Source organism: Natrix helvetica, assembly GCF_964273705.1.
Source record: "Natrix helvetica genome assembly, chromosome: 4".
Classification (NCBI taxonomy): Eukaryota; Metazoa; Chordata; class Lepidosauria; order Squamata; family Natricidae; genus Natrix; species Natrix helvetica.
In genome coordinates, this window is record NC_138550.1 from 88,746,755 (window position 1) to 88,771,857 (window position 25,103).

The 25,103-nt window shown below is 37.4% G+C and overlaps 1 protein-coding gene across 1 annotated transcript in view; it reads right to left on the bottom strand.

The window, feature by feature from the left end:
* Positions 1-1,013: 1,013 nt before the first annotated feature.
* CDH9 (cadherin 9) overlaps positions 1,014-25,103 on the bottom strand; it is a 155,800-nt gene continuing 131,710 nt past the window's right edge. Inside the window, exons 8-12 of the mRNA XM_081952082.1 lie at positions 20,766-20,902; positions 18,256-18,377; positions 9,415-9,532; positions 9,067-9,318; positions 1,014-2,200 (exon numbers count right to left, since the gene is read on the bottom strand). Of these exons, the coding sequence (XP_081808208.1) occupies positions 1,710-2,200; positions 9,067-9,318; positions 9,415-9,532; positions 18,256-18,377; positions 20,766-20,902 (1,120 nt within the window). The 3' untranslated portion in view covers positions 1,014-1,709. The remainder of the gene's footprint in view (positions 2,201-9,066; positions 9,319-9,414; positions 9,533-18,255; positions 18,378-20,765; positions 20,903-25,103) is intronic.

Below are 25,103 nucleotides of genomic sequence, written 5' to 3' on the forward strand. Positions count from 1 at the left end.
CCTCCTCCCTCCTCTTCACTCCCCAAAAGCTCTTCTCCTTACTGGAGCTTAGCGGGAACCATGTAAAAGGGATGGGAGGAAATATATATTATAATTTATTATTATATATTATATATTATTTCACGATGAGAGGTGAGGCTCTGCCTCCCCTGCCTCCCCTGACCGCACGTCCCTGTAATCTCTAAGCATAGCTAAGGTCTTTCCATTTCAGAAATATTGCCACCCCAGCACTGTTCCTGAGGTCATGTGATCATATCCTCTATCTCTACTGGCAGCAAAATTAATTTCTGTCTCCACTTCACTTTATTGAATTGCTGCCAAAGTACTTTCTCTCCTCTCTGTCTCAAGAGCAGGGCCAGTGCTACCATTTCATGTAGGTAATCTTCGTTTAGTGACTGCCTCACTTGCTGACCATTTACAGTTGCAATGGTGATGAGAATGTAAATCTGCAACCAATTCTTGCATTTACGATATTTGCAGGTCTGGAAAGTAAATGAAAACTAAAGTGGGACCAGAAGCACAGTTGGAGTTTCATATAGGAACCACTTTGCTTGGACACCAAATTGCCAGTCCCAAACCAAGATTATGTGCATTATCTTTAAAATGAGCAACAGGAGTGAGTGGCTTTGAAAACATCTTTATAATGGACTTCTGCATGACTTGGAAATCACAGAAGGTAACATGAAAAGTGATCAGATCCATTGATAGAGATAAGATACGGTGCTGTTGGATTTCAAGTCATGCTTCCCTCATCAAATGCTTTGAGGAAGACCATTGTAAGGAGAACCACTACTCACTTTGAAAATGGTTTTCAGGCCAAAAATAAGGTCTGCATGGAAACACCGTTTCACTCAACTTGAAACATGCTCCACAGGTTTGACGAAAGGCCACACAAAGCCAGACTAAATGAAAACATAATTTATTCATAAATTAATTTATTTAGTAAAAATACAAAAATATAAATATACATATTTATATTTGTATATATATATATATTTAGATAGATAGAAAAATATGAATCAACACAGACATTTTAAACTCAATAAATATGGCAGTAATATTCATTCTTATTTTTTTAAGGAGTAATCCATTTATATTGTAGGATACGGGACAGTATAGGGGACAGTAGCAAGAAAAGTGAAGTAAAGTGTTTTTTTTAAAAAAAATGTGTTCCCAAAGTCCTCCTGAAAGGCACAAAAAGCCTTTTAAAATATATTATACCCCCACACCCCCAATTAATATTGTATTGAATATCCTCTTTCTAACCTCTTAGACAAAAAGGATGAGATATTACTTCTGTTTTAAAAAACAGTCATTTTCATTCACACTGACATATTAAGCAAACTTTTACTAAAACATACACTTATGTTTTGTTTGTTTGTTTGTTTTCCAAGTAAGAGAATATAGGCCACTTTAATCTAATTACAGAGGCATTGATCTCATCACCCAGTCACAAAATACTATTTTTCAGGCCATGTTCCAAGAATCTCCAACATTAATGAGATGTGCCTTCCATGTAGGACATCTCCCCCTATCCGCGTCTATAGTTATAAGGAATATTCCATGTGCATATCATGCAGCTGTCTTCACAAGGCCACTGCCTGGCCTCCTCATTTAGATAAAAAAAATGGGGAGGGGAGGAAAGGGGAGGAGGTCCCTGCTCATGCACAGGAATGCTGGAGCTGCATCAGAAATCTTGAAGGAGGGAGTTAGTCCTGGTCACTCTCATCTCCACCATACATATCTGCTAATTTTTTAAATCGTGGCCCCCAGTCACTCAGATAGTCATAGTCTTGATTTCCACCATCGACAGTAAGTGACTCCAAAGAACTAAGTGAATTTGCTAGAGAATCATTCCCTTCATAGGCATATGTTGCCAAAGAGTCATAAGGGGGTGCAGTTGGATCCAAGTCATTTTCCTTTAGTCTTCGATGGATAAAATCTTGAATATCAATGTTTTCCCACAAAGATGCTGTCCTCCTTATCTGGAAAATAGTTTCTGGCATCACATCTCTTCTCATTTTGCTTTCCTCTCTGGCTTCAGGGTTCCTTAGTGTGCCAATATCAAAGGCTTGGGTATCTTCCTCCCCACCTCCTTCATCATTATAGGTGACAACGTTGTCTCGGACATCATCTTTTGAAATGATCAAGGGCTCTTTTTTCCGCTGGTGCTTCATTGCAGCAAACAGCACAACCAAAACTGGAAGACAACAGTAACAATATAGATGGGTGATGAGCACTGAATAGGAAATTCATGGATTAGGAACAATGCTGGCAAAGCTAAGAAACTCTAACATTCATTAATTGCAGTAGGTAAGATTAAGATAAATATTACACATTGAATTAAATGAAGGAAGTTAAAAGGAAAATCTCATTGAAAAGAGCTTCTTTGTCAATATAGAATGAAGTGAAGGAATTATTCTTGATATATTGTTTAGGGATATGATGGCCAACAAATGAAGGGGCTTGTTAAAATGATTATAACAATAATACTTTATTTATAGTCACAGACCAAAACACGAACAGTACAAAAGAGACACAGCAGCCAGTCACCAAAAGCCCAACTAAGGGAGGTTACAGCTCTCTCCTCTAATGGTCACAGCTCTCAAGAAAAACCTGGAAACGTGAGAGGTGATGTACGAGGAGACATCCCCAAGGCAATGCACAAACAAATCACGGTCATCAGGACCAGAAGGGACGATTTCAGGAAGAGACAGTAACCTAGATCTGTCCGCGCTATACATAGAGCAAAATAGAAGGAAATGCTCCGCTGTCTCAACCTCGGCTCTGTCACAAGGGCACAGCCGCTTATTAATCGGGAGCCTCGTTAGCCTAGTTAAAATGATTAATCTAACAAGGATATATTTACAGTGTATTCAGAAAGTATTCAGACCCCCTTCACTTTTATCAATTTTATTATGCTGCAGCATGATTTCTAAAATTCTGTTTTCACTTTGTCATTATGAGGTACTGAGTGTAGATTAATGAGAGAAAAAAATGAATTTCAACAACTGTAGAATCAGACTGGCATAACAAAATTGACAAAAGTGAAGGGAGTCTGAATACTTTCTGAATGCACTGTATATTTGAGCCCTGTGTAAAGGAGATTGTCATGTATGTTATGATTATCCATAGGAGCAAGAACTTTAATCTTTAAGCCAGATTCCTACTTTCATGGGAAGAGTTATACATCTTAATACATGCATAGGATTTTGTTTCAGTCTGATGCTGATCAGGCATGAATGGTGAGCAACATATCCCAGAACCTAAAGACAGACAACTTTTTGGTTCTGAAGGCATATTTGAAATTCTGGGGAATGTCAGAAGTACTACTATAAGTACTGCCATGGGATGAGTAGGGCAATTCAGAAAATGGGATAAATCCAAGCCAGGGAATTAAATTAATTAAAAGAAAAGCAATACAAGCATTTTAAGACATAGATAACTTTTTAAAAGACTATATATTTTCTCTACTGACCTATAAATAAATTGACTTTTTCCCTTTTTCTAAAATAAATGACATATTCTCATCTTAACCAGGTGAATTACACCTCTCCAGTCCATATTCCTCTCTTTTTAAAAGAAATACACAGAATGACATGATTGTTTCTCCAATTTTCTCATATATTATATATGGTGCTGTTAGCTGTTAGTGTACACAGTTAATTAGTAAATGCAGACCATACTGTAGCTATGATTAAAACATGTTGTTTACCTGCATTTTTGTTATGTGATTCTGTTTGAAGGACTCTTTTGGAGTGCTGTTTATATATTATATAAATGTGCAAAATGGTGGGAAAGAATACTTTTTCAAGGTCTCATTATCAACAGATAATGAGATATGCTTATTATCTGGATAATAAGGGCCATCTCTTTTGAAATCTTAGCTTTAAAATTAAATTATGAAAACAATCCATATCAAAATGGACTTAGTGTATTCCTTTTTCCATTCAACATTTTGTCAATTGTTATATGCTGCCTATTCTTCCCATTCCATACAAAAGAATGGATAAAGTTTGTCTAATTTATGTATATAAAATCATTTGTTTTATTTGGGGTTAAGCTCCCTTACAACCTGTTTTCAATTTTCCCCAAATATCAATATATAAACTTTGGCCTAGCTTTGCTTTTTATCAATTCTTTTCTAAAGCAAAATTCCTAAAGTAGTTTTCCACCCTTTTTCCCATTCATTCACATTCCTTGTCTGGATCTTCTTAATTTCCTTGTTTTCCCCAATCTTCCTAGCAATTTCCCTCATAACCTTTCCCATTAGGGCAAAAGGAGCATCCTGGAAACACTAGTGGTCAGGTCATCCATAATTATGGTGGCACATTTGTGTATTTAGACAATAACCCTAGGTGCCACATTCTTGAAAGCCCTTTTACATATTTTGTATCCATGGATACCTATTGTGGCCCAGTAGCGGCCGGCTGAGCTGTTGGTGGACTCTGACAGCTCAGACCATTATGGAACTGCTCTGGAGGATGAGGAAGACTCTGAAGGGTGTTTGGAGTCAGAGCAGGAACTAGAGAGGCCTGTTGGCCACCAGGTGGCATCTGAGTCAGGGAGCAGTGAGGAGGAACAGAGGGAGGTTGTCCCTGATGTGTGTATGCACAGAATTGATAGGAGAAAGGAACAGCTGTGGAGAAGACATCATAGAAGGAAGTAAGGACAGCTGGCTAAGGGTGTGGCCCCTCCCAAAGAGTTTATAGGTGGAGCGACGGGAGAGGAATCTTTGCAGGAAACAACAGTCCATTATACAAGCTGTTGAGAAAGCATCCTGTAAGTTTAATCTTGGGTTCGTGAAGATAACTTTCTAGGCTCCTAGCCAAGGGGTGGCTTTATCTATGTAATTAGTTGTGGCAGACAGCCAAGCCTGTGTCTGCATATTCATTGGAATCACGGGACAGAACAGATACCAAATGCCCAAAGAAAGCTTTCATTGTACTGAGAATCCTTTAAAATGTTTCAGAAATAAATTGACTAGTAAATGCAGGTGGCTTATCTGGTCTGGTCTATTCTGTTCAGAATGTTTGAATGCAGCACTGATTTCAGAGAAGGAAAAAAACCCTCACAATGCTTGTTGGAATAATAGCAGGATTCTTTTTCTGCCTTATCTACAAAGAGGGTTCACAGCAGCTTTTCAGTTTCCACAGTCAGCTTCCTCTAGTATTTTTCATTGTTGTTTATAAGGAGAAATAACATCAAGTGTCACACTTAAAGACTGGCACTTTATTTAAAGAACAGGATTTAACAGCTTGGGGTTTTTTTTTAATTAAAAAAGCATGCTATCTCTACTATTTGGATGCTTTATGAACTTTTGCATGATCTCCATAAATGTAATCTGACAGCATATTTTAAAATCCTTCAACAGTTACCTAAAATATATATTTTAAGTAATTGGTTGTTGCTAGGCATTTCCATCATCATTATTATTGGTGTATATCGTTACAGTAGCCAGGATACCACAATGCTAAGGTAAAATAGTAATCTGGCTTGCCAAGGGATCAGACCTGTCATAGGACATGTTTGCATCAGTGGTGGGTTCCTATTGGTTCAGACCGGTTTGGCCAAACCAATAGTGGTTTGGTGGCCTGGGTCGCTAGAACCAGCAGTGACCCAAGCCTGTCATGCCCCCGAACCAGTTTTTTGTGCACCGTAGGCATCACCATCTTGTTTTTTGCTTCTGTGCATGTGCAGAACAATTTTATTGTACTGTGCATGCACGCATGGCACACCCACGAGGGAACCGGCAGTAGTGACTGCCGGAACCCACCCCTGGTTTGCATGCTTCCCAAGGTGCACCACAGGAGGATAGTTTCACACCAGAGAGAAAGATCTTCCTGTAGCATCCATCAAGGCCCCCTCCCTTTCCAGAGCTGTCTTGGAAGAGGGCACTGCAACCAGGAAAATTCAGAACCATCAGAAACCATCAGGAATCTGATTTCCTGAATAGAGCACCAGCTCATCTCCCTACTGAAGTGTTATCTATCTATCTACTTGCATAGAACATACTTTGAAACTGTTAGATGTATGCAAGTGACAGGAACCTACCCTGCCATGCAATGTCTGGGTTTGAACTACCAAAGCTGAAATCATCGCTAGCGTCATTAAACCACTGAGCCACCATGTGTCTCATGTCTGTCCATCCAATACACAACACTATCAACATCATCACAACACAATTCAAACTGTTTTGATTCTATTCTCCCTCTAGTATTTTTTTTTCTCTTTTTGAGTATACCTTTTAACTTTTCCCATTAAAATTTTATATTTACAGAAAATGAACTTTAAATGTCAACAAACCAGAGAAACCAAAGACATGAAAAATTATATTTAAAACTTCTGAGTGTGAGAATCAATTTGGGTGTCATCTGATATTTTAATAAACCAAACTCTCAGATTACATAGTGAAATATGTTGGTTGAATTCATGGAGGTAAAGATGAAAATGGAATATACCTGAATTAAAATTCAGGTGTATTCCATTTTCTATTCACAATAATCTGAGGTGCAATAATTTATTTATTTATTTATTTATTTATTTATTTATTTATTTATTTATTTATTTATTTATTTATTTTATCAGACTTATTAGTCGCCCCCTCTCCCCACAGGGACTCGGGGCGACGTACACAAGCAACGGTCTACGGACTACAAAGGAGGAGGTAAAAATAAATAAATACAATAATCAGAGAAGTTAAAAACCCCAATAAGAATAAAAGTTTAAAAGCTAACATTGACAATTAAAATTAACCAAGGGGTGGAACAGTTGTCGAGATTATGCCAGGCCGGCTAGCCGAAACAGGTGGGTCTTCAGTTTACTGCGGAAGGAGCGGAGATCGGTTGTTGTCCTGATGTCTGGGGGGAGGTCGTTCCAAAGGGTGGGACCCGCCACAGAGAAGGACCTACTCCTGGGCACCGCCCTCTGACAGTCTCTAGAGGACGGCACCCGGAGAAGGCCCTCTCTGTGTGAGCGAATGGGCTGCAGGGATGTATGGGGCAGGACACGATCCCGCAGATAACTAGGCCCTATGCCATGGAGCGCTTTAAAGATGGTGACTAACACCTTGAAGCGCACCCGGTAGGCCACAGGAAGCCAGTGCAGCTCGCGCAGGAGAGGTGTTATATGGGAGAACCTCGATCTCCCCATGATTACCCGCGCGGCTGCATTCTGGACCAACTGCAGTCTCCGGGTGCACCTCAAGGGGAGCCCCATGTAGAGAGCATTACAGTAGTCCAGACGAGACGTCACCAGCATGTGAGTGACTGTGCGCAGGGCCCCCCGGTCCAAAAGGGGACGCAATTGGCGCACCAGGCGAACCTGGTGGAACGTCCCCCTCGCCACGGCTGCCACATGATCTTCTATAGTCAGCCGGGCATCAAGGAAGATGCCCAAATTGCGTGCCCGTTCCACCGGGGCTAATTGTTCATCCCCGATGGCCAGCGATGGAATGTGCTGGTTGTATCGGGGAGCCGGGAGCCACAGCCACTCTGTCTTGGAGGGGTTGAGCCTGAGCCTGTTGTCACCCATCCAGACCCACACGGCTTCCAGACAACGGGACATCCCTTTAACGGCCTCGTTGGGGTGGTTTGGGGTGGAAATGTACAGCTGGGTATCATCAGCGTACAGGTGGTATCCCACCCCAAAACCACGGATGATCTCGCGAGATCACGGATGATCTCGCTTTGTCAAATTCAATGTGACAAAGTGAATATTGATACCAGCTAACCGGATGGGATCTTGAAGTTTAAGAATTGTACTGCACCCATGTTTTCCAGAAAATAAGACCCAGTCTTATTATTATTATTGCCACCAAAAAAGGCAACAGGTCTTATTTTCAGGGAGGTATTCCACTGACTCACCTCATCTGCGCACATTGCCTCTAATCTCTTTTTTGCTGTCAGAAGCCTTTAGGAACTTTTTCTGTGACCAGCAAGGCCATCAAGGCTTTCCTGAAGGCTACTGCATAACAGAGCTCTGGATTGAGCCAGAGCTCTGTTATTGGCTGTAGAGGCCTTTAGGAAAATCTTGCCAGCTGCAGAATAAGTGGGCCAGCAAGGCAGGTGTTGGAGTGTGCGAGACCTGGCTGCAACTGTCTGAAGATAAGTAGTAGAACACTCTACCCCCCATCCCCATCTTAATTTTTACCCCTGCACCTCATCCCACCCAGTGCACCCTGGAATGGGTGGGTCTTAATTATGGCTTATTTTGGGGATAGGGCTTATATTGGGCACATGTGTAAAAATCAACTTAGGGCTCATTTTCAGGATAGGTCATTTTTAGATGAAACATGGTATATAACACGTGATTATTTTAAGGAGTAAGTAAATGTCTGTTTTTCAATAAGAATAATGGTGGGGTTTTGATTTTAGTAATACAAATATCACCAGTGTGATAAACAGCTGATTTTGGTACATTTACCACTGAGTAAAACTATCCTCATGAGTTGAAAGGAGATCCTGACATAAGTCACCTTGAACCTTTAGAGAAATGGGAGGTGATAAATCTAAATAAGTAGATTTAAAAAAAAAACCTTTAAAATATTAACTTTAATCCCTAGCAATTAGCAATGTATTGCTATCAACAGCAGTTCCCATCTGCAAGGGACCTCAGAACATGCAGTACTAATGAGCAAAATTGTTTACTCATTAAGTATCTGGTAGAATCTCCAAATGTTTTTTTTTTAAACTGTAGAGATTTGAAATGAGATATCTATCAGAAATAAGATGTACTACATTACTGTTGAATATAAAAATCAAATCATGCCATCATCAGTATCAGAAATAGTTTTTAGAAATATTCCATTTTAAAACCAACCTTTAAATAACTAAGGCAACAAGCTAAATGCAGCCCAATGGTGATGCATGGTAGTCCACCAGTATCTCAGTCAATCTTTGGATCGGGCTGCATCCTTGGCTTTACAAGACTGAGAGTTCTCCAGCACCTAATTGCTGGAGAATTTACCATTTGTTAAAGCCTGTATCAAGGAGATTCTTCTGTCAATGTAGTCTCCTTGAAACAATTTCCAGGTACAAAGAAGGAAAAAGGAAATGGTCCACTTACTTAACAGAATCATAATGCAGAGCAGAATGGCAATGAGTGCACCTGTGCTAAGGCCTGCCGGAAGGAGCAAAGCTTCAGCATTACAAGACTGCATATTTCCCCTGCTGTCACAGGCACACACTCTGATGCTCAGTGTGCCCGTACTACTCTGGATGGGGTAGTCATTGTCAAATATTATTACTGGCAGGAGATAGGTGCTCATTTTACTGCGGCTATATCCATTCCGTCTGGTTACCACGCCTGCTGTGTTATCTGTACCAGAAGAACCAAAGACACGGAAAATTATGTTTCAAACTTGTCAGCAAAGCACTCAAAATGTAACATAGAGAGACAATAATTAAAGCCCACCTTTGTTATCCACAATAGAGAAGTTTGGATGGACTGTGTATTCTGGCACTAGTTCAAAAAAAAATTTGTGCCCACGTGGTGGCTCATCTTTATCCACAGCACTAACAGTTTGTATCAGCTGCAAGGAAATAATTATATGTCGTCAGGCATATAAATGTTACATCTTTTGCCTTGTAGCATAATCTGTTCAGATAAATACTTGTAGCAGTTTAGAAAGAACCACATGAATGAACTTTTACTATGGTTTTACTGAGTTTAACAGATCTATGTACAAAGGGCTCTAGCACAATTTCCCACCACTGTGAGGGACTGTTCCTTGTGGTTATCCATCTGTTGCTCAAATATAATAGCTTTCAAGCAAAGGGTTAGATAATTTTGGTGGTTGCTAACAGTGGTGGGTTTCAAAATTTTTTAGAACTTCTTCTGTAGGTATGGCCTGTTTTGTTGGAGTGGCTTGCTGGCCATGTGACCGGGTGGGAGTGGCTTGCCAGCCATGTGACTGGGTGAGTGTGGCTAACTTGTAAAATGTTGTGAAACTCACTTAACAACGCACTTGCTTAGCAACCAAAATGTTGGCTCAGGAACTCTGGCATTGAAGTGTGCAAGTCTTAAAGCTGTTAAATTACAAGACCCTTGCACCCCTAACCCTTTAGAAAAAAAAAAACCCAGGGGTGTTCAAACTTGACAACTTTAAGACTTGTGGACTTCAACTCCCAGAATTCCTCCTCTCGCTCTTCATCTTGATGATGTGCGGATGGGCGGGGGGCTGGAACTGGTTCTAAATGGCACCGTAGATTTGTGGAACCTCTTCTATAGAAGAGGTTAGAACTGGCATGAACCCACCCCGGTTGCTAAACACTAATAAGATTTTTTTTTAAAGTAACAAATGCCCAATTTTAGCTGTACCAAAGTTCCAAAATGTATAATCACAGGAAAGTTTTGGTATAGCAGAAGCCATATTTACAGTTCAAGTGGAGCAACAAGGAAACCTAGCATTAAGCTAGCATCCTTCATGTGAATTATTCCCAGAATATTTTGAAGTGTGCAGGATGTGTCTGATAGATATTCCTTTCTTCTTTTTAAAAGCCATTGTACTTTCCATATATAATAATTGAGCTTATGTGGGTGAGTGGTTTGCAGGTGGATGAAATATATATATAATGCAAAATTATAAAACAATGACAGAAAAACTGTAGGAAAAAAAATTAACAATAGGAGCTAGAAACCACCAGCAACACATAAACCAAATTTAACCAATTTCATTGTATTTATTTTGTACAATGACAATAAAGACTATACTATTTAAAACCAGCGGCAGCTGCGGGGAAAAAAAAAGACTTAAGAATATACAAGCAAGGATATTAGAGGATTGGGAGAGGGGGAAAAATCATTAGTGCTCCAAAGACTTGAATATTAGGCCAGTTTTTTCTTAGGAAGGCATTCTACTAAAGATATCCAAGATCTACAGTAGCAGGAACTTTAGACAGAGGAAGAAGAATGACTTAATATGCCAATGTTAAGATAAACTTATCTTAAATTGCAGGATAAACTGGCAGTCTGGATCCAAGCCAGTTATGTCTTTCAGATAAAAACCAGCACCATCTTTCATACCAATTCAAACTTATGGTTAGTGCAGTTGTCCAACTCAGAGCAAAGTGCAATCAACTCACCTCATTCCATTTAACAGTTTAGGGTGTTTTTTCCCTACTTAACAAAACATCACCACTCCCTCCCCCAAAAACAACTTGAAATTTTCAGATTTTGAAGACAGTCCCATGCTTAACACATTAAAATAAATCAAATGGGTTATGTGCTGAACTATTGAAAAGATTCTCTCTGATAAGTAGCTAACTGGTTGGTATAGAACACTAAATTAATCAGCACTCCATCCACAATGCTACTGGTGATAATAATAGATTGACTCTCACTCTCTGTCTGTACTGCGCCCCAGATTAATGGCTCCAATTCAGCCCTTTGCTTTGTCCAAATATTGGGTGAGAGCATCAACTGTCTCACTTACTCCAGAAGGAAAGGACTCTTGGATCTCCTGCTCCACACAGTCCCTACTGGCAGAATGGGAAGGCAACTATTTCTAGAGGACAGCATCCAATAACATTGTCCTCTATTAATCCTCTGCTCTCTGTTAAAATGATCCCAGGACTTGATTGTTTGTTCTAAAGTACACTTTTCCATTTTATGTTGCCTCAAGTGCATTTCAGAGAACACATGTTGGCATTCATTGACTACTCTGTGGAGAAAATGATGCCTCTTCAACAGACACTGTGCTTACCATGCTTTCCCTTTCCCTTATAAATCTGCCTTCACTAATTCTGCAATAACAAAATGCTTGCAACACTTGCCTTTTAAATAGAACGTTGCTGATTATAAAGCTGGCAGATTGTTTAATTACTATTTTTACTCTTTCCTTTTTTTTAAGAAAAGGGATTCCCCCATCCTATCTCCTTCATGATTGGTGTGCCACTGGATCTATTTTAATGATCTATTTCTTTTTAATGAGAATGATATTTGGGGCAAAGATACAATCCTTCATTGATTGAATGATTATATGCCATTAAGTTGATGCTGATTTAGCAATCATATTGATCAGGGCTATCAAACTCACAATCTGCAGGCCAAATGCGTGGCATACTGGCCACAACCAATCCCAGTTTAGTGAAGGGGGGAAAAGTCATGATACATCATGTGACACCACCATGATGCCACAATATACAGTAGATATATGTTCTTCAAGATAATATGCATTACAGATTTCTCAAGAGAGCTAGGTCTTACCACAATATAAATAATATATTTTGAGATACTCATTGATTTGCCCAATGATCTGTTTATTTGATTTTATTGTGTTGTTTTGGCTAACACAAAATCTGTCTCTGGCACATCTCCCTCACACCCTCATTCCCCTTCACTGACCTCAACTGCACTTCTTGCGCAATATCTTGCACATTCCCTGACCTGCACTATGTCTATTGTGTAGGCTCTTGGACTCTCCCCTCACATGTACTCCTTGCACACTCCCCAACTCATGCTGCACTTTTCACATACCACTTGCACCCTACAACATGCCTCTCACCCACTTTTCATTTTAAAACATGAAGAGATTTAGTTCCTAGTTTACAACAAGATTGGTTCTTCTAGTCTCAGCTACACAAGAAATGTCCTTAGATCTAACGAATTGTCATGGAAACTCCTCTTCTAAGATGTTATAGCACATCTAAATCATTAGAATAGAACAGAACAGAACAAAATTATGCATGGCCAAGTGTGATCAGACACATAAGGAATTTGTCTCCAGTGCATAAGCTCACACTGAATAGATAAACAGCATGTTTCATAGGTCATATATATTGATAGATGGGCAACTATGGAGGAAGGATGGTGAACCAAAGTGGGTAAATAACAATATGAGTGTCCTGGCACTAATATATAATAGTAACATTATGTCACTGCATACATGTTGTTCTTTTAATACCATTGCTGCTTGTTGCAGAAGCCACTGTAATGTAGTATACCTTCTTATTAGGATTTTTCCCATTTGCTTGGAAAACGTCAATGCTAGCTTTTTGTAACCACAAGGACTAGAAAAAGTGATATATCATCAGTCAAAATTATTGGTTTCTGAATAACAGTCATTCTTAGGTATTAACAATATTTTACCTTTTCAATCTTTATATAATTTACTGTATAAATGCACTGTCCCTTTCTGCCTATAGTAACACTGTTTTTATGTGTAAGTCTTCTGATGGAATAAAATTCTCATTCACTCTCCCACTTACTAGAGTTATGGAAAGACTATGAATAAAGATATGGCAATAAGCACTCTAAATTTTGAACATACTATACAGTACTTCCATTGTTCACAAAAGAACCATGTTGTGAAAGATTATTTTTGCTTTAAATTGGTGGTTTTGCTTTTCAGAATTGCTGTTACTGCTTTAATTCAGCTTAGGTTGACATCTGCAGGCACAATAAGCCAGATAGGAGTCTAAAAACTGTCAACCATTTTAATTCCTTTGTCAAGACAAAGCTTTACAACCTTTTCTGAACCACTGTATAAGAAAAGTTCTTCCATACATATATCAAATCAACTATTTACCAATGTATAGATGATCACAAAAAACAAGATAAGCAAGTGAATTAGGGAGACTAGTAATAAGATCACTTACAATTCCAGAGAATGTAAGAAGGAATTGTCCTAGAAGTTAAATTTTATCTATTTGTATTAAGAAAATTAGGTCCATGTTACCAAATATCAATTCTTTCAGGTTTTGTTGAAATGACTTTGAATTTTTTTTTTATTGATAGCTTTTTTAAAATGTTTCATTCCTGCCTTCATGATTTTTAGAAATAAGTCAGGCAGTGAACATAATCAACATGCCTTCTTCCTCCTATTTTTCCCACAACAAACCCATCAAGTGAGCTAGGTTGAGAGAGAGTGACTGGTGCAAAGTCACCAAAATGGTTTTGATGCCTAAATCAGGAATAGAACTCACAGTCTTCTGGGTTTTTTTAATAAGTACCATAACAATTGGATTGAACTGGATGATCATGACAATATATAAAATACACATTAAAGGGAACTGATTATATAAATGCCAGACTTTCATATCACTGTCCTAATAATCTTTGATGAAGTATCCTTACAGAAGAACATTCCTCTGTTGAGACATTTTTGTGGTTTTTTTTAACAAAGTGAAATAAAAAAGTAAAATGATATAAAGTATATAGCCAGCTGCAAGCCCATAGGCTTTGCAGATATACAAAGATGACACCATTACTGCAAATCAAAGGATATAAATAGCAGAAATATGAATGGAATCTGGACATTTTATAATAAAAACTCTTTCAAGTAATGGCAAACATATTTTGAAAGAAAGGAAGCCAACATATTTAACTGAAAAAAAATCTCAAAGTTTAGATTTGAGATGGAATGAAAGTTTCTGAACTTTTTGTATAAGAGGATATATTGGAAGATGGGTCATTGTACTCTCAAATATGCTGCTTCTATTGTGTCATTGAGGGGGAAAACTTCAGTTTACTTTGATTCAAAGATAATTTGACCAATCCAACTTTTTGCTCTCACCTCTTGGTAAAGCCTTGATAAGGCCACCTCAGGGAGCAATCTAAGACAGAGGGGAGGGACTGGTTAAAGTTCCCTATAAAAGCAATATTAGGAGGGCAGTGTAAGTAATACAAAAAGACAAAGTGTAATAGGAATTCTAAATTATAAAATCTGTCTCTACATAAGTTATAAAAATAGGGACTTGGTGTAAGTGCCTTTACACAAGGTAGTTACACCATCCATTTATGTATTTAGTTGCCTTTTTGGTAAATGTTGTCTTTATCTTAAATAAGAACTAGGAAAGCTTTACGTTCCAGTGTTTTGAATATTGGTAGAAAATGAAAGGTTTCATGTTACAAGTTATAGTAACATTAAAATCAGGGTTGGGTTCCAACAGGCACTACTGCTGGTTTGCTCGTGCGTGCTGTGTGTACATGTACAGTGCAATAGAAATTGTTCTGCGCATGTGAAGAAGCAAAAAAAAAACAAGATGGTGGCACCTACAGCAGCGCCTGGAGAACCAGTTTGGGGGCATGGCAGGCCTGGGTTGCTGCTGGTTCCAGCGACCCAAACAGTCAAACCACTATGGGTTCAGTCGAACTGGTCTAAACCGATAGGAGCCCATCACTGATTAAAATGATGATTTATGTCTCATGACATCACAACACAAAATATATGATTGTGTATTCTGCACATGTTGTTTGTCAGAAATAAGTAAATCGCCATCCTTTTCCTTCAAATAATGGTTCCTGTATTTTTCTAAAAAATAATATTAAACTTTGAGTAACGTCAGAAAACATAAGATTTGTTAGGCCACAATACTTACATTCTACTCTCTCTAAGTTGAGTTGCATTGTGCTGGCTGTAAATAGAGCCAAGCTCTAAATAATATCTGAACTCTGACTAAGGGGAAGCTTTCAAGTCAGTTCAGTCAGCCTGAGCTAAGAAAGTGGAGAGTTAAGTCAAGTGACAGCATATGGAGGAAGCTATTGAAAATGCAGCTGAGGAGTGCAAAGGCCTGTTTATCTCCTTCAGAATTCTTAGTGGGGCAACTTCACTGAGGTTGCCTGAACATAAATTTTGCGTGTACAAAATCAATTAATTAATCAGAAGCAAGCTAAATAACTGAACAATCCTTTACCAACTGACAGCCCTACTCTAAAAAAGGACATTTGTTTGTATGTAAGTGTGCATTAGTAATCAGCCAAGCATATAATTCTTCCTATCTACCCTGAACTAGCTATTGATTTTCTGCTCCATATGTAATACCCTTAAAAAAGAAGACTTTCTTTTCCCCTGTTGCAAAGCATTCTCAGTCGACCTGGTGCAAGTACTTGTATGCAGAGAGTACAAACTGTGTCCCAAACACATTGCTGACCCTCACTGAGCCAGTTGAACCCTCATTGAGCCAGTTGACAGCCAAATTACAATGTTTAATATGACAGAAGGAAAAGATCATTCACTACAGAAGTGGTAATGATCTCATTGATTTTTTTTTTACAACATCTTTAAATGAAATTTTGTTCCTTTCCCGGGGCTTGTATCTCATAAATATAGGTAGGAAAAGGCGAGGGTGTGATCCATTCTTGAATGTCAATTTGCATGAAAAGTGGTAATAAAAGTGCAATTTTTAAAAAGCATTTGAGGTTTTATTAGAAAAAAAAACTTGGGGGGGGGAGGCCAATTGAACTTTTGAGTACACATGTATAGAAATGTATAATTAAAAGAAGCTTTAATCATGTCTTTCTCTTTTCCTTAGTAATGAAATTTTTAAGGCTGTGCATGCTTTGAAAATGATTTAGAAGTCTTTTGGAAGCTCAAGAACCCACTGTGCTACTCAGCACACATGTCTTTGTTCAGGATTCTGTGTAAGCCTGATAAGATTTCAAATGACCACACAGAGAAAGAGAAAAATTAAAAAGAGAAAGAGAAAACAAACTGGAGAAAGACACACAAAGGCTAATAGATTGTGTGACTTCAACAAACATAGTGCATGTATGTACCAGTACATACAGTATGTACGTATATGTGTATGCACACACGGACACACTCATTGAAATCTTATTTGGACTAGAGAAGTATGCTAGATGTTAGTCAATAGAGAGAGAATATTAAGACTGATGGGGTGGAATTACCATCAGGCCACATAGCAGACATATAGACCATCTTCAAATACCTTGGTATCCCAAAATTTGTTAGTATCCCTCAAATACCAAGAAATCACTAATACCTTGGGAACCATGATGAGAAGGGCAGGAAGTTAGCAACATCCAAGTACCAACAAAGGATACACATGTCATGAAGAGTCAGCACAATGGGAACAACAAGTTCCATGTCATTAACATGCATGCCATGTCAATCATCAGATTCCCTGTCGGTATAGTGAATTGGCCAAAGGAGAACATAGAGGCTGCTGATGTGAAAATCCAGAGGTTCCTCACAACGTACAGAGTATCCATCCCAAGTCCAATACTCAGAAACTGTACATCAGCCAGAAAGAACGTGGGCAGGATCTTGTGAGTGTCAAAGCCACCATCCTGGATGAAACCCAGAGCATCTGTAATGCCTTGGCAAGATGACACCAAAAGAGCTGAAAAAATGCCTGAGGTAGCACCAGCCATGGGTGAAAGATCAAGCAAGGGAAGTGCCATGACAATGCAAGACCCTGCACTGGATGGATGGCATTGGAAATCCTATCAGTAGACTGAACACTGAACATAGCAGCAGAAGAAATAGCATCAATCCATAGAAGCTTGCCATGTAAAGTAGGATTTAATTGTTATTTATTTGGATACTCACTGCAATCAAATCTTTTCACAGCTTAGATCCAGTAAATTATCCAGTGCATTAAAATGACATACAATAAATCTGGAAAATGTGTGTGAATTATCTATTAGAACCTGTGAGCTGCATAACTGAGGGGTCCCAAGCAGGGTCTTCTAGGACACCTACTGTATATCAGGAAGATTGAGATGGATTGAAGAAGGTTGTCCCGGAATACCTCATACCTAAGTCATCTAGGATTTCAAAGGTCAAAACTCATTTGAATTGCACTTGGAAGCCAATAGAAAGCTAATATAAGGTTCAAAACACAGTTGTAATGTGTTCCTGTCAGCAAGTATTTTTCAACAGCACACTATTGTATTTTGGACTAGCTCAATTTTTTTTCAGGTAGTCCCAGATAGAATGCATTCCAGATGTAATTACAGGACTGTCTTTCCCACTTGAAATCAACTTGTCTACTCGGCTGATGATTTCTCACTGAAGTATGGGAATCTGAGGCCCAAACACAGTTTCTCAGGCATAAAATAATTAGAGTAGTAGCCCTGTTTTTTGGGGGTACCTCATCCCTCTAATAATTGTATTAATTAGTTTCTTCAATGATAGATGTCAATTGGCTAAATCGGATCTTTTGTGTAGTCTAGCTTTGAAATTATTATAATGGTGTTTAGTCCATAGTTCTATTTTTGAACTGTACATTATTAGTTTTTTTATTGCTAAGGACACACATAATTATATGTGTGTGGTTATATTACTGCCATCTTTTGAAAACTGTAATGTATTACCATGAAATCAATCAATCAATAGCATGGGGACCACATCTGCTTTCTTTTACTCAGAATTTTGGTGAAGCAAAATAGTTGTTACACTAGAGATTACTGAAACAGCGTATTTTTTAAAAATAATAAATTCATTTTTATAATTAAGACATAGCAAAATGCTGACACAGTTAATCAGCCATGATAATATTGCAGTATTACCTGTCCTGCCTTTGCATTCTCGCAAACAAAAGTTTCATATAATTTGGCAAACTCTGGGGCATGATCATTTATATCCAAAATCCGAATGAAGATGGGAGTCTGAGTACTTTGTTTTGGATTGCCTGAAACAAAACAGACAAGATGGAATTTGATCACAATATTGCATCACTTCTATTTTCTGAGATTCAAGAATAAATATCAGGGCCTATGTTGGAAGCATGGCACAACTCAAAATTTGTTTTGGAAATGTCATTCTGAAATAATATAATAGCAAAATAAAAACAAACAAACAATGTATTCCAAGAATTAGGAGTACTTTCATTGCCATCTACTGAGGGATACAGAGGAGTAAATTATGAAATATGAAATATGCTTCATGACATCTTGACACAAACTTCATTTTTCTTAAATCATGAGTTTCATGCAAGTAGGTAGGGGGCAGAGCTTGCATTATGATATCATAATGCTGCTCTGTCATTTTGTCAAAAGCTCCATTTGCTAGAGTTGCCTATGGGGACTTCAAACTATTTCTTTGGCAGAAGGAGACAGTATATACAGATAATACAATACAATACAATAGCAGAGTTGGAAGGGACCTTGGAGGTCTTCTAGTCCAACCCCCTGCCTAGGCAGGAAACCCTATACTGTTTCAGACAGATGGCTATCCAACTTCTTCTTAAAGACTTCCAGTGTTGGGGCATTCACAACTTCTGGAGGCAAGCTCTTCCACTGATTAATTGTTCTAACTGTCAGGAAGTTTCTCCTCAGTTCTAAGTTGCTTCTCTCCTTGATCCAGTACAATCCTGTATATCTCAATTCAGATATTTCTGTTTTCAACTGAATGTCTTACCAAATTAAAAAAAAATAGTGTACATAGGACTAAAGATAATAAAACTTTTGTTTTGGCCTTGGCTGTGAAAGGCTCTGTGCAATTAAGGTATTCCTACAGTTATCCTACCAAAACTGTTTTGATTGTAGCAATATATAAATTTAATACATGAAAAAAGCAATATTAACATTTCATATTGAAGCTGAAATCCAACACACTTTCCCATTGACTACATAGAGCTTTCTTCCAAATAACAGGGGCTAGACTTTGTCATCACTTTTTAGAAACTTTTTCTAATTGAAGCAATCCATTTTTTTTTACTCTCATAGATTAGAGAGACAGCCTATTAACTTTCATGCAAAATTGCAAGACAAGATGTAATGCTCAGCACGGCAGATGTACTTTGCAAGAAAAAGATCACTTTCCCAAAGGTGCTTTTTCAGGAGCCAATTGGACTTTCTTCTTTTTTCTTTGAAGATGTTTCACTTCTCATCCAAGAAGCTTCTTCAACTCTGACAGGATAGTGAGGAATTGAATCCTTCCATGACCTGGAGGACTGAGAATCTCTATAGACTTTTAGCTATACAATTTGGGATGAACAGCCTATGAATGGTGTGGGAGTAGGAATAGATTTCTGGGGGAGGGGGAATTGCATACTACAGGAACCAGGAGCACTACTCAGGTGACCCTGAGGGCACAGTTAAGCCTCCAAGTGCTTCAACAACCTTTTAAAAGGATGCAAATGACCAGCTGTTTGCAAGGAGTATAAATCCTCCCATTCCCCACTATCCCGTGAGAGATGAAGACGCTTCTTCGATGAGAAGTGAAACGACTTCAAAGGAAAAAACAAGAAAGTCCAGTTGCCTCTAGAAAAAGCACCTTTGGGAGAACCATGACCTGGATGGCTGAGAATCTCTACAGAAAATGATCACTGGTTCAATTTTCAATTATTTTCAATTCACATGAGTAAAGTTCCACTTTGAAACTGTGGGTAGTTGCATATAATAAGTCAGAGAAACTGTTCAATTTAAAACAGATGGGTGGGACATTCTGGCAAGGTGTTGAGAAACCATGGAAAATTGCTCACCATGTTTGCCACAATAAATTGTTCAAGCAAAATCATTATGTGTTCTCTATTTAGCACTGACCAGTAAAAGACCGGTTAAAGCTAGTTTAAAACTATTACTTATTTTCTCACTAGATTTATGGCTATATCGTGTATTCTTACTTTCCTTATTTATTTATTTTTTTAAAAATTCAGGATTATTAGCAAATGCCGTAAAAACTAACAAAACAAACAAACCTAGCATATCTTGCAGAAAAAAGTACGCAAGGATTTGTTTTCCAGAAGTCTGGGCTGCCATCTAGTTGCAGCCTGGATTTTTGAAACCCATATTTGGTAGCCTTAAAAATGTTTATTTTCCATCTTCATTAGCATTTAAAATGCACTAATATCTTATTTCATACATATTGTATTGTAGGTACATTTGTAAAACCTGTAAGTATAATTGCATTGGGTGTCATGTCATGTAAGCAGAAATAGTGGAGCATACATTTTTGGTTACTGGGTATAAAGTCATAGATCACATAAACAAATAATGCATGCATAAAATTTCACCTTTAAACATAGGATTTCCTTCTCTTTCTTTTAAGCTGACTTTATAGTGTACATACAACTTACTAATTTCAGTTGCAACGACAGTGAGGTTATGCCATGGGGCTGCTTCTCGATCAAGGGTCTTAGAAACAAATATGGAACCATTTCCTGAGTAGATGTTGAATATTCTGTCAAAATCAGTGTGGCGATCCAAAGAATATCTACCAAATAATAAAACAAATCTTGCTATCTTCTATTGCAACACTGTTTTGATCTTTGTTGTTTTAAGAAAGGCTTAAGATACTGTACAGCTGCAAAAGATCATGCATTTAATAGTATAGTGTTAGCAATGGAGACTGTTCCCATTTTAATTTAAAGAAATAAAATGTATTTATTGATTGATTTGCAGAAATTTATTTACTGTTCAGAAATTTATTTACTGTTCAACTCAAATGGCTCTTGGCAATTTCCTGGAACAAACATAAAACAGAAGAAAATGTAAGGAAACAGAAGAAAAGTCAACATAAATATATCTAATATTGCCCCCACCCATGTATTTTTTAAATGTATCCTTCCACAGAACAACAGAAAAGAAAGAACTCAAGCATTTTAAAAACCGAAGCCATTCTGTTGTATTTGTACTCTTATACAGCCCTGTCAAAATATCATATGTGTATGCAATGTTGTTATGGATACTAATTTTGATACTGCCATTAGATGTCAGAAGTGCGCCAGTGTCTAGTTTAGGATGTATTTTTGTATTTTTCATAAATCTTTCTCTTATTCTAATTTACTTCCCAAACAGTTGTAATGACAACATACAAAAACAGTAAAAAGATGTGCTCAATAATTCTGGTGATTGGAGTTTTGACTCTAATTAATGCTAACCTAATTCATTTGCAGAGTGACAAGTTCAGTTTTAATGGGAAATTTCCTGAGGTTTTGAGAAGCCAGAGAGAAAAATTGTTTCCTCACATGTTTTTAATGGATTTGTCTAAGTTGTTTCTTTATTTGCAATGTTTACTTTCTATCTTTTAGTAAGCAAATTATGATTGATGGGTCACATTTTGGGTAGATTAAAACAATGTACATTACTCTACAATATAAAGTACCATAGTTCTTGTCTAAGATGTACATACATACATACATACATACATACATACATACATACATACATACATACAGTATATATACTGTATATATATTTCTTATCAATCCCATCTTAGACAAGAACTATGGTACTTTATATTGTAGAGTAATGTACATTGTTTTAATCTACCCAAAATGTGACCACCCAATGTTACAAACCCTGGTATGCCCAAATATGGGAGGGAGCTCACTACTCCCCCTTTCTGTCCTTTGGCTCATTACACAAATGAGCTGTAACTGTAATTTGGTTGTAACACAAATACATACCTATTTCCCTGGCTCAGCTGATAAGGAGGAGAGCCTGTGGTTTAGTGGTTAATACAACTGCCTAATATGTAATACAGCCCTGGTTTGAATCCCAGTAAGAGTATGGCTAGCTGATGAGAGCTAAATAGCTTGAAGTAGATCTATACTAGTCTCCCTTTATTTATTTATCAGCACAAATACAACACACACATATATATATATATATATACACATACACACATACATACATACATACACACACACATACACACACACACACACACACACACACACACACACATATATATATATATATATATATATATATATATATATATATATATATATATAATGATTTTAATAAATGATACATTATTTTATTATCATTTTAAAGTATGTTTCCAAGTTTTATGCCTTTGAAGACTATTTTTTTAAAATATAAAACTTTTAAAAATATTACAGTTAACATTTCTTGACAACAATTGGATAATAGTTTGCATCATTATAAAAAATTATATATTTATAGGTATATAACACAATATATTTTAAGGAGAAAATCTAATTCTATATACTCATGCAGCAATATACCTATACATAGCATAACATAAAAGATATAACAAAAAAATAAAACAAACACATAGGCAGCAGAAAAGATTTTAAAACCTTAAAGCAAAAAAAATGTAAGATGACTGATAACAACTTAAAAACTAAACAAAACTAAAATTTGTTTATATACTGTAAACACAATAACCCACACCTATTTAGTAAGAAAACAAAAAAACAGGATATTAAATGATGTAGCTTTCTCCTATTTCATCAATATGATTTCTCTTTGGACATGTAGATCATATAGAATAATTACCCATGCAATGTGCCACATTTGCATTTTCATACTTATATGACACATTGCAATTAACAAATACATAACATTCAGGTCGTTCTCAATTTACAACCATTTATTTAGTAAGCATTTGAAGTTACAACAGTATTGAAAAAGTGACTTTTGACTGGTCCTTGTACTTATGACATTTGCAGCATCCTTAGTGATGTGATCAAAATTTGGGCACTTGGCAACTGGCATATATTTATGATGTGTGCCATGTCCCAGGAACATAAGATCACCATTTGCAACATCCCCAGTAGGCTTCCAACAAGCACAGTAAGCCAGATTTTCTTAAGGTGGCACATTTCACTTAGCAAGTACAGTGATTTGCCTAACAACCATTGGGGAAAAAAATCAAAAAAAAAATCAGGTGCATTTAAGAATTGCTTTGCATAGCAATGAAAATTCTGGTCCAAATTTTGGTCATGTCATATTATGTTTAGTTACATCTAAAGAACATCAAAATCCACAGTATTACCCTTCACGTTACTGTACCTGGTCTGTGATGTGTATTATATTAAATATAATTATGATTCATTATGAAATACTGCAGGGCATTCATTTTTAATCCAACAGTTCTTCTGCTCTACCCAAAATTAAACAGAGATATATAGATCACCCGTGGTTGGCATCAGATGGGTTCATAAATAAAATGAAACATCATTATTAAATTAAATAGGCTGGAGCATTGATGGTGATGAGATTCATAATTTCCAAAGGGGCAATGGGGAAAACAGTCTACTTTTCATGAATGAAGCTATTTTACCTTATTCCACTTAAAAGGTCTTATGTGGGTATGTAGCCTTCAAAGATTACAGCTGACAAAGACAGTCATAACTATGGAGAGATTTAGACTGCTAAAAGCCTTGGGCTGTTTGGAGAAAGCTTGTTGGATATCACAATTAGAAACTATCATGAGAGCAGTTTGGAAATAACTATGAGTCACGGCTATAAATATTGTTCCTGCAAGACTTTTTATTTCTGATGGGCTTGTGTTGGTAGTAATGAAGGTTCTTCTGTGCTTCATATTTAATCCTAGCAGAGCTGAATGCAATAAAATACTCACCTCATTTGGGTGGCAATTAAACTTGTCTTAGAACCTGGATTCCAACTGAGCCTTTTCCTACCTGAAATCAGCAAATCCCAACCCATGCTATGAAAGCAAAATCTGGGAGTTTGTTCTTTTTTCTGGTCAGAAATCCTTTAACATTGATAAAAAAATCCAGAACTATGAGGTCTAGACAACTCAGTATGGGCAACTCACCACAGCCAACTCACCAGCACGAACAGGCCACAGTCAACTTGCTGCAGCCAACTCACTGCTGGAGAACTCACGATGGCCAACTTGCCATAGGACAACTTGGTCGCAGGACAAGAGTCACACTAATGTCCAAGAAATGGTGGAATATAATCATCAAAGAAAGAATACAAAAGGGGGAACAAAATGAAATATGAATGATAAAAATTAGAATATTATTTAAATTATTTAAATTGAGTTGTTGTTAAATTGAATTGTCTCAGTGAGTTGGCTGTGGTGAGTTGGCTGCATCAAGATTGCCATGGCGAGTTGGCTGTGGCTAGTTGGCTGCACTAAGTTGTCCCATTCCAAGTCTCTCTGATTTCTTTTTCCGCAGAGTAAGCTAACATTTGCAGTCATAAAGAGCCTTGGCATATATCAGTGCAAAGGAATAGCAGTACATATAGCAGAAAAAAAGGAAAACCTCTGCACTCTCTGCCACCTTGAGATAATAAATTAGTCACAAAAATAAATTCTTAAACATCCTGGAATGAGGAAGATAAACCAACGCCTCTTTCGCAGAGAAACTATAAAACAAATTGACAGAATTTTCATGTATTACGCTCTACCAGTGTTTTCATCCTCAACCTCTGGGGGGAAATCTAAATTTGATCCACAGCTGTCTATTTTCAAAATCAACATTTTTTTTATTTGCTTTACCTGTAGCTAATCAGTAGGGCAACTGGGGGGGAGGGGAATTATTGACAGGGCCCCAGTTTGTGCGAGTTGGAAGAAAAATTTCCAGCTCCATCTCTTTAAGGCTGTGACTTGAGTCCATTACTATTCAGCTTGATGACCCACAACTACTGTGCCAAATCTGCTATTTATTTTATTTAATTATTTATTT